The 16,219-nt window shown below is 37.2% G+C and overlaps 1 protein-coding gene across 8 annotated transcripts in view; it reads right to left on the bottom strand.

Annotated features, from left to right (window-relative positions):
- LOC117409079 (fibroblast growth factor receptor 3-like) overlaps positions 1-15,733 on the bottom strand; it is a 65,752-nt gene extending 50,019 nt beyond the window's left edge. For all 8 annotated transcript variants that reach the window (XM_059004475.1, XM_059004476.1, XM_059004478.1 and 5 more), the window contains exons 1-2: positions 15,076-15,733; positions 6,916-7,148 (exon numbers count right to left, since the gene is read on the bottom strand). In XM_059004475.1, the coding sequence (XP_058860458.1) occupies positions 6,916-7,079 (164 nt within the window). In that variant the 5' untranslated portion in view covers positions 7,080-7,148; positions 15,076-15,733. The remainder of the gene's footprint in view (positions 1-6,915; positions 7,149-15,075) is intronic.
- Positions 15,734-16,219: the final 486 nt, after the last annotated feature.

Genomic DNA, 16,219 nt, shown 5'->3' with positions numbered 1-16,219 from the left:
ACCTGTGCTGGCCCTGTGGGCACAAACTAAACTAAACTAAGACCTGCACCATCAGTGACCTAGGATCACCTGACGTTCAGATGAATGCTCCAGAGTTTCACAGCTATGCAGATTCTTAATCCTATCCCATTTGGATTGCTCTCACTTAGTGTGTGCGCCCTAATCTCCATTTAACTAGCCTCAGCCGGATGTAAATACCTCTGAACAATGTCTATAATCCCAGCTGTCCCAACAAGTGCACACTATCAAAAGAGTGCAAACAAAAAAAAAAAAGATTGTCACAGCAAGTGCAAGAAAAGAGGTTTTGTGTGTTGTCCGTGTTACACTGCATTTTCTAGAGGCACAGGGCTAAAGATAGTTACAAATTTACAAACAATATAGATATAACCAAAACTAAAAGTGCCTGTCTTTAGCCAAAGAGTCTTCAGTCTTTTCAAACCAAGGTCTGGAACCATGTCTGCATTAAGTCAGCATTAATTGTCATTCCAACAACGAGTGGCCTAGTTTCATATAAGCATCACATTGTGAGAGTCTCCTGGAAAAAAAATAGAGACCTTGCCATTTCTCTTGCATTTTGCTCGGTTTTCCTATTACAGTATCTGTATAATGTAATTGCTGGCATTTCTAGTTAAGAAGTAGAAAACAAAACAAAAAAAACCATATATTGTGTTAGAAATGATGTAGTGAAAGACATTAACCAAGCAGTGCCCCACCCACTTCCTGATGCTAAAGTTACAAAGTTGTCACCAAAAGAGAGCCAATCAGAAAGAGTGAAAACAGGCCGGTTCGGAATGCAAATATCTAGAACTCTACTTAGTAGTTTTAGCTGCTGTCAATAAATATATATTTTTAAATGTACCACACTGCACACTCTGGTATGTAGATGTGAGCTTATCTCTTAGTGCAAACACTGATGTCCTTGATTTTCTTTAATCTAATATAACTGTAAATCAAAGGGAGGACTATGAGTAAAAAAAAAAACGGTACTGGAACACAGTTGAGGCATTGCTATTTAACTCAAATATCCAACAAATAAATGAGTCTATCTTTCACCGTTCCAACCCAGGACTGAATCAAGCCCTGATTCCTCTTTCTCATGGCTGTGCAGGGGGCTGCCCCAAGTAAAGTTCTGATTGTCTCTAACCATTTTTTATAATGTTTGATAATTTTGCGTCTCTGCAAGTTTGTTTAAGTACACAAAATTGCTGAAGTTCAATTGCATCAAGCTCTTCTTTTTTAAATTTAAACTCTACGTGAGACTTTCCATCATTTACAGATGAGTCTTAACTCCCTCCATTGTTACCTTCATTACATACCTTGTACAGTCCTGCATTTTTATTTATAGTGTTTATTTCTTTTTATTTCTAGTTCCTTTATTATGTTATATTTTATGGTCAACTGACAATTAAATTAAAACAAATTTAAAAATAAACTCATCAAGAGCCAGAAAAAGTTTTTATTTTATTTTCTATTTATAAAAGAAATCTCTAATGGTTAAAATATTTATAACCACTTCTAAATATTTTGAATGTTAATTTACAATTCTATTTGTGCAGAAGATGCAAACTTAAGATAGGGAAACTCTCCTGCAATTGCTTTCCCCAGCTTACACTTCAAATAAGAAAACTCTCCCGCAATTGCTTTCCCTAGCTTACACTTCAGTAAACACTTCCAATCTTGACACCACCAGCTGACACAAAGTCTTTTATTTCTTTGACAAAAATGGCAAGGAAAAATATAATAATGAAAAGCTCATTGAGTTAGAGCAGTTTAGTGGTGAAAACAGATCACCAGTAGAAAGTCATATCCAAAGCTTCTCTACAGGGATCCACAGTGATGAGACCCCCCCCCCCCGCTTGAGCTCCGCAGTTTCATTACACTCGTTTCCATTTGTAGACTTGTAGACTGGTAGGAATGCTGTAGAGCGTTAGTCTGTTCAGACCCTCAGCACAAACAGCAAAATGATGGCCTTCTGTATTAAAAAGCCAAGACCTTCCCTCGCACAACATTTCTGGATTTTTTTGTTGTTGTTTTTTGTTTTTGAAATGCATTTGGGAGTTTATTTCCCCTGCTATATTTAATCAGTGCCAGCTCAAATGTACTGGCTACTCTGTTCAAAACTCCAAGCGACTGCTGGTTAAAACACAGAGCTAATCCGGGGCTATTTACTCTCGCAAATAATCATATTAAAAACTCAAATATTATCTGCTATACTCTGATAATGATAAATCAACTAAGAGACAAACAAATCATATTATTGACTCAGTTCCTCTCATTTTTAACAAACACCTACCAAAGATGGACTAGCTGTATGCATGAAATCAAATTATTTTTACATAAGAACCAGAGTTAAACATAAAACAATGTATTTTCGTAACAAGAAATACAATATTCCAATGCCCTTTTGCCTTCAAAACAGTCTATTTGAAGATGTCAGAAGCCACCTTTGCAGGCTTACTCTTAAAGTCCATTCATACCTGTCTCTGTAAAGAATCTTACACACCATTCAACCGCAATTGTGTCAAGGTGCTTCCCTGAACCACTGATAACTAAGCAAAGCAACTCTGATACTGAAAACTTAATGAAACAGAGGCTCCTTTGATATCAATTTAGACTGGAGTTGTCAGAGAAAATAGCAGACAGAATCTGATTGTGAGTAATGTGGAGCTGTAAGGTAGCACATGCAGAAAAATTGATGAGTGTCAGAAGTGTTATTACTGGGGTTTTGAAAACGCTGAAATGCAAAATAATTTTTTTTGTGAAAACGAGGTATGAGAGGTAACCAGCATCTTGTTAACAAATCCAGTTAGTAGTAAGTATGAGAGCATACATTTCTGGCCAGTCGTGCAAGGAAAGAAGACCATGGGAAATGGGATACTATATCTCAAAGAGCTTTTTTTTCCTTTCTTTTTTTCCTGGCAACAAATAACAACTCAAGAAATAAAACCACCACTTGGCTTTAATATTAGACAGGTCAACTGTAAACAAAAACGGTTTCTCCTTCAAAAGGTCTTGCAGAGGAACTGAGAGAGATAGAGAGAGAGAACTCTACTGTCTACAGTGCCTACCTGATTTGAACAATAACAATAATTAAGAATGGAAGGTTCTCCTTGTATACAGATTACCTCTTCTTGAGCTGCCTAAAATGTTCAGACCGTGAGCTTGAGACAAAAAAAGAAAACAAAACAGGCTTTATTCATCAACTACAGGCCTGCATGTGAATGACACACATTCAGCTCTGCCCTGCCTCCCTACTTTCATTCATAAAAAAAGAAGAAAATATACATTGTTCACTCTGCAGTCAGAGAAAGGGGGGGGAGTGAAGCCCAGATGAGGCCCCTTGTGTTCAATTTGGATTTTATTCAGCCCACAATCCGCCATCTGCCTTCTCCCTGCCAACAGCAGAACACCTCCCTGTGGAGATGTCTCAAAGTTGTGGTCACAGAGAACACCTCCTGTGAGATCTCGTTCGCTGCTAACATACACGCCTCTGCTCCAAGGGGATGGATGTGTTTAAAAGGAGTGTACACTACGGGTTGGGCAAACAAATGCAATAGCTGACAGTGGGCTTGTTAAGGAAACAAGCCTTGTGAAGGAATGGAGAGCAGAGACACACCTATGAAAACATCTTATCAATCCTGGTTGAAAGGGCAAGGTCTTTACCTTCCCTGCAGGCCAAGTGCTGTTACAGGAAATCACCCCAGCCGTTGCTATAGAAATGTATGTTCTTTTTTTATGGTAAGGCTAACGTTTTAAAGTAACTCTAAATTCTGTCTCTGTTTAGGTGTATTTCAATTGCCTGTCCTTTTGAACGCCCAACAAGGACCCCACATGCTAATGAAAAAACGCTTCAGTACAAGGCATAAAGGAAATTTAAACTCATTAATGACTTGGTTTATACTTTGACAGTATACTGGACAAAAACCCAGGACGTGCTAACAACGCTTGGTAAAAGAGTCTACAATAAGTGGTGGGTGTTGAATATAATTAATATAATTACACACAAACATCAAACATGATTTGTGATTACATTTCAAATTAGGCTATGTTCAATGCATGAGACATTCTACACTAATTAAAATGTAACATACAATCAAGTGCCTGTATGACAAAATAATGTTGTTTTCAGAAATCATACCTTCATAAATACAACAACTGTATGCAGGGGTGATACCCATACTTTTAAATACAACACATCTATAGAGGAGATGTGTTGTATTTAAAGTGTGATGAAACGTGGTTCAGACATTTTGTTAGCACACGTTATTGAAAAAAAAAAAGATATAAGGAGGCATGTCTGTTTGACTTGACATACGTAAGAATGTCAGAAATTCCGTTTTTGCTTTTATCTCGTTAAGGGTTCATCTTTTGTTATTAAGGATTGCACAGACAGAGATTTCATATTTTTTATGTTTATGCTTACTTTGCTTGCTTTGTTTTGTTTATGCTTATTCCAGAAACACAATAAAAAGTATTTACGAGGTGTAACCCTAACATTTCTGAACATACACAGAAGCCTTGGTAGAAACAGCACTCCAGGGGAAAAGTAGAGCACACCTCGCTTTCACTTTTATAAAAAACAAACTCATCAGCACAGGCCACAGGAGCAGGGCTGAGAAGTCTCCCTGTAAATCAGCTCATTTGGGTTGTGAAAAATGAGCCATGGTGAGTTACATTCAGAAACTGGTGTTTTATTACAGCTCCTTTAATGACAAAACAACCCCTGGCGTGATTTATAGTATTAAAGAAGTGTGTGTGGGGGGTGTCCTCTCCTCCTAACCCCCCCCCCCCCGCCCCCCCCACACACGCACACGCACGCACACACATAGTCACCCAGGGCCTCTGTAAAGCAAATTTACAGGGCTGTGACATTTCTTGTTCTCCAAACCCTTTTCTGTTTTATTTTGTGTACCCCTTAACTACAAATTGCCAGTGATTGAACTAAAAATAACTAAATAGCTTCAAAAGGGGCCTCTGACTGCACCTTCTATAGTGTGAAATAATTCAATTCCACTCTGTAACCTTATTATTTTTAACACTTAGCAACATAATTGCCTTTCTTAAAATCAATGACCATTTTACTGCCTTGTGTTTCCTATTTAAATGATGCCGATTCAGTATGGTGCATGAAGCTAGTGCACTGCCATCATTAAACTAGCGTGATGTCGCCATGTTTATACTATCTCCACCTTGAAAACTGCCACCTTTTCTATTATAAGTCAAACTCTGCAAGTCATCAAGCACCTGTCAACCAGCTATCTTTTCCCTGCTCCAGATCACAGATTAAGAAGATGAAGCATGTCAAGTTTGGAGACAGCAGTTGGTGGCCATTGTTACTTCAGTAACTGTTTCACAGCTAGGAGTGGACAACCTTGCTAACATTAACAATTTACTCTACGACTGCAACACTGTGGTATTGGGAAATGGTTGCAAATGTGGCTGCATGTGCCATCTAGCTTTTTAAATGTTCTGCCATGTCTAAATATATTACATTTATTTAAAGTAAACCCCGAATGATTTGTAAAATAACCCAGCATTTCTCCACCCCACTGCCTGCTCCCACTGCTCTTCCATCTGTGTTTCTCTATACTGAGTGGGAGATAGATTACCTTCCACTGATTACAAATAGGAGATTACAATACTATGACATCTGCAAACTGGCACTGCTTCACTTACCTGTGATGGAGAGAGATTGTCATCAGATAAGAGATTAAGAGCTAATTTGACCTTGTTCTGCTACCAGTAAAATAACTCTTCACGGTGCATTACTTAAACAGAAAGAGGGGTACTATTCCAAGGTTCCTACAACAAATCACTATGTGTTGTTTTTACACATCACAATTGTAGTGCAGCAAAAAGCAGGACTTGAAAAAAGGAGCAACACAATAAAGAATCTGGGGCAAATCCAGTTGAGGGGTGTTTGCGTACAGCATTATTAAACACTATGCTAACTTAACCAACCAACACCTGCAAGGACCAGTTTGGAAATCTGTCCCTGTATACAAAGAATTATGTTTGAATAGTTATGTTAAGAACTTTTTACAGTGGTATAGCTAATTCACTGTGCATTGGGTTGGAATCCTGGTACAACACATCACCTCAGGGATGGAAATAAGACTCCTATTGCATAGCAGTTTCACCCATTCCAGGTTTCACTAGCCAAGCTTGATTAGCCACAGTGTATCAGTAACAAGCTAAGGTGTGTCTTATTAAACAGAGTATAACCAGGAATGGATCAGACTGCTATGCAATGGAAGTATTATTTCCATCCCTGAGGTGATGTGTTGTACTAGGATTTCGACCCAAAGCACTGTGCATTAGCTGTACCACTGAGCTACTGCCTCCCACTCCTTAAATATAATTCTTTGTACAATAGGAGTCTTATTTCCATCACTATATCTTTTCATGTCACACGTGCTGGGCCTGATTAAGTTTGATGGGGCCCTAGGGGTGCTACAGTTTTGGGGTCCATCATCGCATACTCAATTCCTTCCCTTTACTGTTTTACCACCACCCATGCCTGATATCAAACACTCTATTGTAAATTTACCTTGGTTATTTCAGTTCCACTTTTTAAAGGTCATATACCAATTGTAAAGCTGAATCAACGTTAAAATGAACAAAAGGTCAAGTCATGTGATCAGGCAGTCGCTGCTCCTACTGAATAGGGCTTGGTAAAACAGCCCTGGTGTTCCAATCCATACAGTCACATACTACTTATTTCTATATTGCATTCGAAATTCTATATATTTTTGGAGCACCTTAAAATCCTAGACCCCGGACCGCAGCCCCTAAAGCCCCTGCATTAATCCAGCCCCGGACACATGGTCTCTGAGTAAAAAGACAACTGTGCAGACTGCATACGGCTGGGGAGATTGCAGCCTCCCTTAAACGACTCCTCCAGTCTTACCTGAGGGTCTGTTTGTCGTCCTCTCCTCAGGCTGGGCAATGGGCAGCCTGGCTGCAGGAATGCTGTTGACAGTCACTAGGTAAAAGCACAGTGTGAACCACAAAGCAATCATTCCTGTAGAGGTGGTGGAGAGAAGTCGACTGCTACAGCCCCATCCAGCTTCAGACATCCTCCGGCCGCATGCTTCTCGTGGGCGGGAGGAACACTTTCACCCCTTGCTCTTCTTTCACTTGCTTTCCTGTAAGACGAGGTGGGGAGGGAGATAGGGGTCAGCTCTACATCAGAATCAGAAAATTAATACTAAGCTTGAACGTTGTAGAAGTACAACTACCTCATGCCACATTTCAAAGGGTTTATAACCAGTTCTTCCAGGATTGTTTTAAAATTAGCTTTTTAATGGAGACAGTGATTTCACCTTTCACCAAATTCTTTTTTTTTCTTTTTTTCGCATTCAAAACAGAGGATGAACACAAGGCTACATATAAAGGCTCTGCAATAAGATTTGTACTGTAACGTTTTTGCATTGTACATTTTTTTCCCCCCAAAAGTCTTGTGGAAGGTATAAACATTGAAATTCAAGAGACCAACCCCAAGCACATAACTGCTATTCTGTTGGCTGAAGAGTCTAAAGTGGTTACTATCTCACAGGATGTTTAATCCTAGTTTTACAGCAGTAAAACTTTTCAGAGTAACCTACAGAATATAATCCAACAATTGTATTTAAGGCAACAGCATTCAGTAAAGTGTACTTCTAGGATGACCTACAGAGGATAACATTTCCTGACTATGATTTGCCCGAAACTTCAGCTCTTATTAACAGCCTTACCCATCTGTGTTAAAGCACTTACAGATCCTAACCAGGTTTATCAAACTAGACAGGCACTTGGTGTAACAAACATCTCTATCTCTCCAGGTTGTTTTCACAGCGGGCTCCGTGATGTTACACATTTGTTTATCAATTTCATCACTCAGTGACTTGAGTCAAGCAGTATTTTTTTTTTTTTTTTAGCAGCCAGAGGGAGTCTTTATCTTCACAGAACAATTTCATCTGAAACTAATTTTAATGCTACAGTGTAACACAATCTGGATTTTCCAAGAATAACAGGATACATTTATCCTGTTCCAAAACCTCTGGACTGATGGATTGGTCTACTTCAGTTTTATAACAAATCAACAGTTAAAGGTAGTGTTTCATTATTATTTATTTATTTATCTATTTATCTATTTATCTATTTATCTATTTATCTATTTATTTATTTTATTTTTATTTTTATTTTTATTTTTATTTTTATTTTTATTTTTTTAAACAAAACCTAGAATTACCTGAATCTGTTTTGGTTATATAAATTTTGGATTAACCGTTTTCATAACTGGTATAATCTGTTTCAACAAATAAGCTAAAGGTTACAAAAAAAATAAAATGAATAAATACAATAATAGTGAAAAGTGCTGTGCTTTTGAGAACAAAGCAATGGGACCATTTACCCCAAAAACAAGACCCAGCAAATGCTTGGATAGAGTTCAATAGAGATTAATGAATCACTAATATAAGTCACAAGTTTGCTTTTTGATTACAGTAAATTTGAGTAAATGCGCTGTTGCGCCATTATTATAAATGAACAAAATAAAAGGTTTAAACACAAAACACTTGAACAAAACAAAATGGCACAGTGGCCAAAACAAACAGACATGGAACCAAACAAACAAGTATTGTGCTGGTGTATAACCAGCAAATGTAGCAATTGTTTCTTATTTACATTCTAAGCTTTACTTTGCTTTACCTCCGAACACACTAACCCCAAATGAGTGATTTGTGCATCAACAGCTCTGCCGGGATTCAATTACTAATTAATCATTCACTTGAACCTCGGCACATGAACTAATTTGTGCACTTCCTGTGCCCACATACTAATACACATTGTATCTGCATGTGAAGAGATTGTGCAATCCCCGTGCCTAAATACAACTATACATTTTAAATAACTCATGCTACATAACCCCACATTATACACTGTGCACCAATACACATATACACCAACAATAACACACCACATAAACACCCTGGGATCCTTCAAGAAGCTGCTTGATGAGATTCTGGGATCAATAAGCTACTAACAACAATAAGCCACTAACAACCAAACGAGCAAGATGGGCCGAATGGCCTCCTCTCGTTTGTAAACTTTCTTATGTTCTTATGTTTCTTATGGCACCCCACCACAGTGGGCTTTTGGTGAAATCAAGTTTCCAGTGGCACGCACACACAACAAGGCACACCATTTGTCTTTCCTAGTTGTGGCCGAAAAGGACCATCTGCCTTTCCAGGATCCATGCACTGGGGCTGGCTTTGTCCTCTAATCAGCCTCCCACCTGGAGCACCCCCAGCAAGTGAGGTCAGGAACCCCAGGGGCTTTCATTCTGACAGGTTCACTTCAGAGGGGCAGGAGGATCCCTACAGATTAATGAGAACATTGGAGGGACCAGGTTGCATCTATAGCACACACAGCAAAAACTGTTCCAGGTACTGACAAAGCTGAAATTCTCTCTCTCTCTCTCTCTCTCTCTCTCTCTCTTTCTCTCTCTCTCTCTCTCTCTCTCTCTCTCTCTCTCTCTGGTCATAAAATAAGAAATTACAGTAGAAAATACTTGCTTGGCCACCTTGTTACTGTTCTTGCTAGTTCAAATGTTTTTTGTGTACACAGACCAACTATCACTGTACACAGGTACTGATAAGCACAATGCTTCTCAATTTCTCTAGCTGATAAAATAAATATATTTACAAACTAGCGACACAATAGTCTCTCTCCACTAGTTGTTAACTTTGGCTTTTGATTTACAGCTCAATTGAAATAAAGGAAGAAAAAGGCCATAAATCCATAGGAGAATACGACATACTATTCCCATGTTTTTCTACAATCATGCTTGGCACTGTGAAAATTGTGGTACATTGATAAGAAGGATACAAAATGCCTCAACATTTCACTATTTATTTTATGAAACAATATGGGGAAATAATGGATTTAGAAGTCTTGTAATCTTTAGTCAATATGTAACCACTTTGCATTATAATGACAGCTCCACGGAAACTGTTTTTTCAATAGGTTTTACTTTCACTCCACTGTTGTCACAGCAAATGAAAATAGATTATCCTGTAGCATACAAAGCTACAGTATATGCATGAGACAAATTATTTTCTACCTGACTCATTACATTATACTTCAAAACTAGGACACGTACCACATAGGAATACAAAGCAAACTTAGTAAATTCAATGACAACCATTTCCACTAAAGTTTTTTTTTCAAATATCTTCAATATTATATCACACATGGTTAGAAAAAAATGTATTTAAAATCTATAATGCCACAAAGGATGGAATAATAGAATGGATTCTTGGGTCAATATTTCAGTCTAAATAAATGAACAATGTATAGCCCTGATAAATGTGTGTTGTTAAGAGCAATGCATTTTGTTGGACGCAGGGACAGGGACAATGTTTTTGCTGTCGGCGTCTAAGCTAACCCTGTTCTTAGCTGAACTCACTCTCCCTTGATCAGATCAAGAAGAGAAGTAATTCAATTAGCAGAGGATTTCACTACTTAAACCTGGGATATTGCTAATCAATCTTAAGTGACCAATGGAACACACAATCCAAGTAACAATCACACACACACACACACACACACACACACACACAAATGAAAATGTAATTCACTTTCCAGTTCAGCCTGGCATCTGTTTTAAGATGATTTTATTGTTCATAAGCATTGCTGGTAATCTGCGACCACGACACAGTAAAACATATAAAAATAATCACGTCTCTGTGTCTGTGAGTTCAAGATGTTTACAATTTAAACATCAGCACTTTTTTCAATTCAATTTTTTCAATTCAATTTTAGTCCAATTTAAAAAATGTGTTGTGCCTCTGTTTATTTTAATGGATAGCAGCTGAAAAGCTTTGTATTTATGGTTGCAATAGTAATTAAGAAACAAAAAAGAAACTAAAGCCAACTGTCCATTTAAGCCTTTTTTTGGGGTCTTCTGGCTTGTGTTGTTGTCTTGTGAGAATTGATCTTGGAAGCAGCTGCAGTGAGAAAACTTAATTAAAGCAACATCCTCAGAGCTGTCACTCATGGAAAGTTCCAGAAGAAAATCGTTATATCTTTTTGGGCTGTTTTGTAAAAATAATAATATATATATATATATATATATATATATATATATATATATATATATATATATATATATATATATATAGCTCTGGAAAAAATTAAGAGACCACTGCAAAATTATCAGTTTCTCTGGTTTTACTATTTATAGGTATGTGTTTGGGTAAAATGAACATTTTTGTTTTATTGTATAAACTACTGACAACATTTCTCCCAAATTCCAAATAAAAATATTGTCATTTAGAGCATTTATTTGCCGAAAATGACAACTGGTCAAAATAGCAAAAAAGATGCAGTGTTGTCAGACCTCGAATAATGCAAAGAAAATAAGTTCATATTCATTTTTAAACAACACAATACTAATGTTTTACTTGGCTTGATTCATGCCAAAGCTGCCCGATTCCAGCCTTGCTGAAGCACCCCCAGATCATCACCGATCCTCCACCACATTTCACAGTGGGTGCGAGACACTGTGGCTTGTAGGCCTCTCCAGGTCTCCGTCCAACCATTAGACGACCAGGTGTTGGGCAAAGCTGAAAATTGGACTCATCTGGGGGTGCTTCAGCAAGGCTGGAATCGGGCAGATTTGTCTTTGTGAAGGACGCATGAATCAAGCCAAGTACAAGGTTGTCCTGGAAGAAAACTTGCTTCCTTCTGCTCTGACAATGTTCCCCAACTCTGAGGATTGGTTTTTCCAGCAGGACAATGCTCCATGCCACACAGCCAGGTCAATCAAGATGTGGATGGAGGACCACCAGATCAAGACCCTGTCATGGCCAGCCCAATCTTCAGACCTGAACCCCATTGAAAACCTCTGGAATGTGATCAAGAGGAAGATGGATGTTCACAAGCCATCAAACAAAGCCGAGCTGCTTGAATTTTTGCGCCAGGAGTGGCATAAAGTCACCCAACATCAATGTGAAAGACTGGTGGAGAGCATGCCAAGACGCATGAAAGCTGTGCTTGAAAATCAGGGTTATTCCACCAAATATTGATTTCTGAACTCTTCCTAAGTTAAAACATTAGTATTGTGTTGTTTAAAAATGAATATGAACTTATTTTCTTTGCATTATTCGAGGTCTGACAACACTGCATCTTTTTTGTTATTTTGACCAGTTGTCATTTTCTGCAAATAAATGCTCTAAATGACAATATTTTTATTTGGAATTTGGGAGAAATGTTGTCAGTAGTTTATACAATAAAACAAAAATGTTCATTTTACCCAAACACATACCTATAAATAGTAAAACCAGAGAAACTGATAATTTTGCAGTGGTCTCTTAATTTTTTCCAGAGCTGTATATATATATATATATATATATATATATATATATATATATATATATATTGATATAGATAGATAGATAGATAGATAGATAAGATAGATAGATAGATAGATAGATAGATAGATAGATAGATAGATAGATAGATAGATCGATAGATATAGATATATATAGATATAGATAGATAGATATAGATAGATATAGATATAGATAGATAGATATATCGTATGATCTATTTCCATCGGTGTTATTGTTTTGTTTAAAGTTACTCTGCACAGATAATCTGGTGGCCTATTGAAAAAAAGTCTTACAAAAATACATGATGCCCAAACTGGCTACTGTTTATGCTTTACACTTTATGCTTTAGTTAAAATCATAAATACCATGGAGCCATGAAACAGGCATTAATGACTATAGGTATGTGTATGTTGTATAAATCACAGTTTTGGTCTGCCCTGGTCATTTTATCTTGTGATGGATTTCCTCTATGTGGATAACGCTTCCACACAGCAAAGACTGCTTCATGGCTTAGTCAAAGTTTACCTAAATGCAAAGATTTCTTTCAGTGCCAAGAATGCCATACTGTTAAAAAAATAAACTGCTGTAAAAAACCTGGCTGGAACAACTGCACTGGATTACAATAACGTCTCAACAAGTCACAATTGTAATCAGTGTTGCATGACTACAGGCAAATAGCTTGAAAAAAAGTAAAATCTCAAATGAGAACATTTTAACAAAACAATATATATCAGACCACAATGGGTTATGTTATGACAAACAGAGTACTCAAGGAATGCTTACATTAAAACTTTCACTCTTCATACTGTTTGCCTTATGCAGTGCTCTTGGTTACAAATGTCACTGTGCTTGCAACACAAACTCTAGTTTCCAGTACATACTGTTTCTAAAGCCAAATGAGTTCAAATTTAGACTGTAGTATTCATCTTAGCTACATTGTGAAATAATTTCATAAAGACACAGTCTCACCTGGGGTCATGACTTTATTGCATTAGTGCTCAAGGTATCATCTTGTTTGTGGGTTTATTAGCTTTGATGAAAGCACTTGGTTTCAGATGAGACCACACATAATACCACCTACTTAAAACATATATTACAAAATCCCTTTGAGAAAACTACTACCACTGGGACCAAATCCTTATGGAAACTTAACTACAGTAGCCTAATTACTGCCATGTCATAATACTGTATACTACTGTACTACATTAGGAGTGTAGGTTATGTTAAATCATATTCAATACTGTAAATCATTTTTATCAGGTGAATTGAAATCTAAATACTGAAAAAATCTGAACTTCTTACTGACTTAAAATGTATGCGCATTGCTTAGTCTTTTCTAAAAGCTTTTTATTATCATAATACATCATATTTTCATTCTTCCATGAACACTCCTTCACAAAGTTCGTCTAAAATATTCATTACAGTCGTGCAGCTGATTCCGCCCATCTGAATTTAATTCACTTCTTTTCTCCCACGGGAACGTTTGATTTTTTTTTTTAATGACAGGATAGATACAACGTTCTTTAAACACCTGTTTCCACACGTTATAAAACCTTTTAACAAAAACGTACTTTCGGGTCAGTGTGCCTGTGAGCTGTGTAATGCAAACTGAAGTTGACAAACTGGCGGCCGTGAATCGTCCTAATCCCAAAGTGTACTTACTGTACGCATTGAAGCCAAGAGCTTCCTTTTTATATACATCTAAAGATTAGATAGAGGCAAGATAACAATCTGAGTGGGCAGTTTGTTCCCCTGTGACTAAAAGTGGATATGTGGAAAAGAAACGTGTATTTGTGTTTTCTTTTTGTTGTTGTTTTGTTTACATTTATGGTAGGCTATATGTACCATTACTAAGGCGTCATAAAATCAAAATGTGTGTGAATTACATTTATCCCACTGCTGAAGAATTTCTGATTAATACATTTTAAAATATTTGAAAAATATATCTAAAACATCAACTGGATCAAAAGCATATCTATACCGTCCAGTACCGTCCTATGTGTTCAGAAGAGAACGGGTAAGTAATAGCTACAGTTTGATATTCCGCCGCAAACTAACACCAAAATGTTGCCTGTTGTTTGGCTTCTTGAGTCACAGGCACTGAATTAGAACACCTATAGTTTTGTGCTCCATAATCAGGGAGTACATCGAATTTCACACGTTCAAAATCCGATTACAGTAACACTGACAACTATATGTGGCACACGCTGAACTAATTAGACTGGAGACTTCAAGTTCCAAGAAAAGAATCTCCAGCCACACATGAAACAAAAATTAAATCCAACTGAAATTACTGTGTTTTGATTGATTCTCATTTTACTACCATCGGTGACACACTTGTGGTTAAAGTAAAAACCAAACGAAGACTCACAAACTATTACTAACCCCTAAATAAGGTCGGTTGGTTGGCATCTTTTTATGACATTTGGCCATTACGGCTTTTTTGATTTACAGTATTAGGACATCGTTGATCTACGTGACTGTCCCGATTATATGTAACGCGGGTAATTTAATATTTTACTCACAGCAGCTCATTTACGATCAAGAAATATTATCAATAAAATGACCACTGAACAATTTACCATCATAAAGGGGTAAAGGGTTGCATGGCATTATCGCACAATAGTTTACAGAGCTGCAAAACACATTGCTTTATAAATTACACGTAAAATGAGAAAGGTTGAGTAATCATACTGACCCGGAGTTGACCAGAATAATCTTCTAGGCTAGATCCACTTTTGTTTAAGCACAATAACTGTTTGCAGTTTCTGACAAAATTCCTTCCCGGGTGCTTTGAATGAAAATACGTTGAAATCGTTTCAGTGCCAATTGTGTCGTGTAAGAAAACTTCGTAAAATCCTTTCCTTCTAAAAAAAAAAAAAAAAAAAAAAAAAAATTAAAGTCGGAAAAATTGAAGAAATATATCCAATCTCCTTCTTCAGTTTGCGTACCAAAATTTAAACATTTCAGCCGCTCCGCAAACAACCCTCCAATTTAGTTAACTGTTGTTTACGTTTATTTGTATAAAACAATTCCCGCTGGAGCTATACAGTTGTCCCTCTATGTTTCAGAGATGTGGCTGTATAAACAAGTATAGGCTGCGATAGAGGATAACGTCCTATGCTTGCCTGTGCCGCGGCTTCTCTGAATGCCCGCCTTGCTTGTGCTAGTACTAGTATAGCTCCTTGGAAAGTGTCAGAGTGCTCTGTTATTGGTGTGTGGAATCTTGGCTTGAAGACCTGAACTGGCAACGATGTTCTTCATGTAGCAGATGAAAAAAAATTAGCAACGATCAGATTTCAAACTCCAGACCCGCTCAGTACAGAGTGCCCTACTTGTCACAGCCCTCTTGAGAGTTTAAGGGAGCAAGCAAGAGAAGATCTGGGAGAAGCATGGGCGGAGGTAACCAGTCTAGCGCCTCCCTCACTCGCTACAACTTCGAATAATTCAATCACACTTTAAATAAATGTTTAGACTTAAAGTATTTAACCCATTCCTTCCTGTAATATCAGTTCATCTTCTAAATCATGCATATCTTCTTGATATTATTAAGCGTCACAAAAAGTGTACACATTGAATTTACCCCCATACGTGTATAATTTAATTTACACTTCAGTATCTGAAATGGTCTTTTATATAGGCTACTATCAGAAAGTAGACATATAGAAACTAATCAATAGAGGCTGACTAATTTTTACGCAACACTCCGATAGTTACAAATGAGTATACCGGTATCCAGATGTATCAAGGTTATTTTCGCAGTAGATATTCATTTTTGTTAGACGTAATTGTGGAATTGTTATTAAAAGTTAAAAATCAGGTTAATGTTAGCAAATATACGA

The sequence above is a fragment of the Acipenser ruthenus genome, chromosome 2 (assembly GCF_902713425.1).
Source record: "Acipenser ruthenus chromosome 2, fAciRut3.2 maternal haplotype, whole genome shotgun sequence".
In the NCBI taxonomy this organism is placed as follows: domain Eukaryota; kingdom Metazoa; phylum Chordata; class Actinopteri; order Acipenseriformes; family Acipenseridae; genus Acipenser; species Acipenser ruthenus.
This window is presented reverse-complemented; position numbering and strand designations above follow the sequence as displayed.